This window comes from Anarrhichthys ocellatus, unplaced genomic scaffold (genome assembly GCF_004355925.1).
Source record: "Anarrhichthys ocellatus isolate YVR2014 unplaced genomic scaffold, GSC_Weel_1.0 scaffold10761, whole genome shotgun sequence".
In the NCBI taxonomy this organism is placed as follows: Eukaryota; Metazoa; Chordata; class Actinopteri; order Perciformes; family Anarhichadidae; genus Anarrhichthys; species Anarrhichthys ocellatus.
Genome location: NW_022290735.1, coordinates 1 through 1,018, shown reverse-complemented (window position 1 = coordinate 1,018; position 1,018 = coordinate 1). Strand labels below are relative to the sequence as shown.

Below are 1,018 nucleotides of genomic sequence, written 5' to 3'. Positions count from 1 at the left end.
TGTGTGTGTGTGTGTGTGTGTGTGTGTGTGTGTGTGTGTGTGTGTGTAGCACGGCCATAGCTATCCGCTGTAAAGATGGAGTTGTGTTCGGGGTGGAGAAACTTGTTCTGTCAAAACTCTACGAACAAGGATCTAACAAGCGTATCTTCAACATCGACAGACACGTCGGCATGGTAACCACACACACACAGATGTCAGCAGGGACGGAATGATGAGTCAGTTTCGCTAATTGGGCTGAACTCCTGTGATGTCACTTCCTCTTGGCTGTCTGACCAATCCCTGAGCTGAACTCTCTCTCTCTCTCTCCCACACACACGTCTGTCTGTCTCCCCCCCAGGCGGTAGCAGGTCTGTTGGCTGATGCGCGTTCTCTGTCTGAAGTAGCGAGAGATGAAGCGTCCAGCTTCAGGTCCAGTTATGGACACGACATCCCTCTGAAGGTTAGTCTCTATACTTGTGAGGACCGTGTGCAGCCAGCAATGTTAAGCTAACAGTGTGCTTACGGTGCTTCCTGTCGTTGCAGCACCTGTCGGACCGAGTGGCCATGTACGTCCACGCCTACACGCTCTACAGCGCCGTGAGGCCGTTCGGCTGCAGGTGAGTTCAGGGACCACCGTAAGAAACGGAGAGAGAGAGAGAGAGAGAGGAGCTGCTGACAGGAAGTGATGATGTCGTCTCTCCACAGTTTCATTCTGGGCTCGTATGACAAAGACGACGGTCCTCAACTCTACATGGTCGACCCATCAGGGATCTCACATGTGAGTCGGTCCACACACACACACACACAACCAAAATAACAGGAGAGATGCTTCAGCCTAATTATGTATGTATGTATGTATGTATGTATGTATGTATATATATATATATATGTGTATACGTGTGTATGTGTGTACGTGTACGTGTACACGCTTACGTGTATGTGTGTACGTGTACGTGTACACGCTTACGTGTACGTGTACGTGTACACGCTTACGTGTACGTGTGTACGTATGTGTGTACGTGTACACGCTTGCGTGTAC

The 1,018-nt window shown here is 49.9% G+C and overlaps 1 protein-coding gene across 1 annotated transcript; it reads left to right on the top strand.

The window, feature by feature from the left end:
• Nucleotides 1-5: 5 nt before the first annotated feature.
• LOC116381017 (proteasome subunit alpha type-3-like) lies at nucleotides 6-820 on the top strand (the record flags this gene model as incomplete). The annotated part of the gene is made up of 4 exons (XM_031842809.1): nucleotides 6-173; nucleotides 338-439; nucleotides 523-596; nucleotides 685-820. Coding segments are annotated over 4 exons (456 nt in total), but the record flags the coding sequence as incomplete, so codon positions are not given.
• Between the last annotated feature and the right edge of the window lie 198 nt (nucleotides 821-1,018).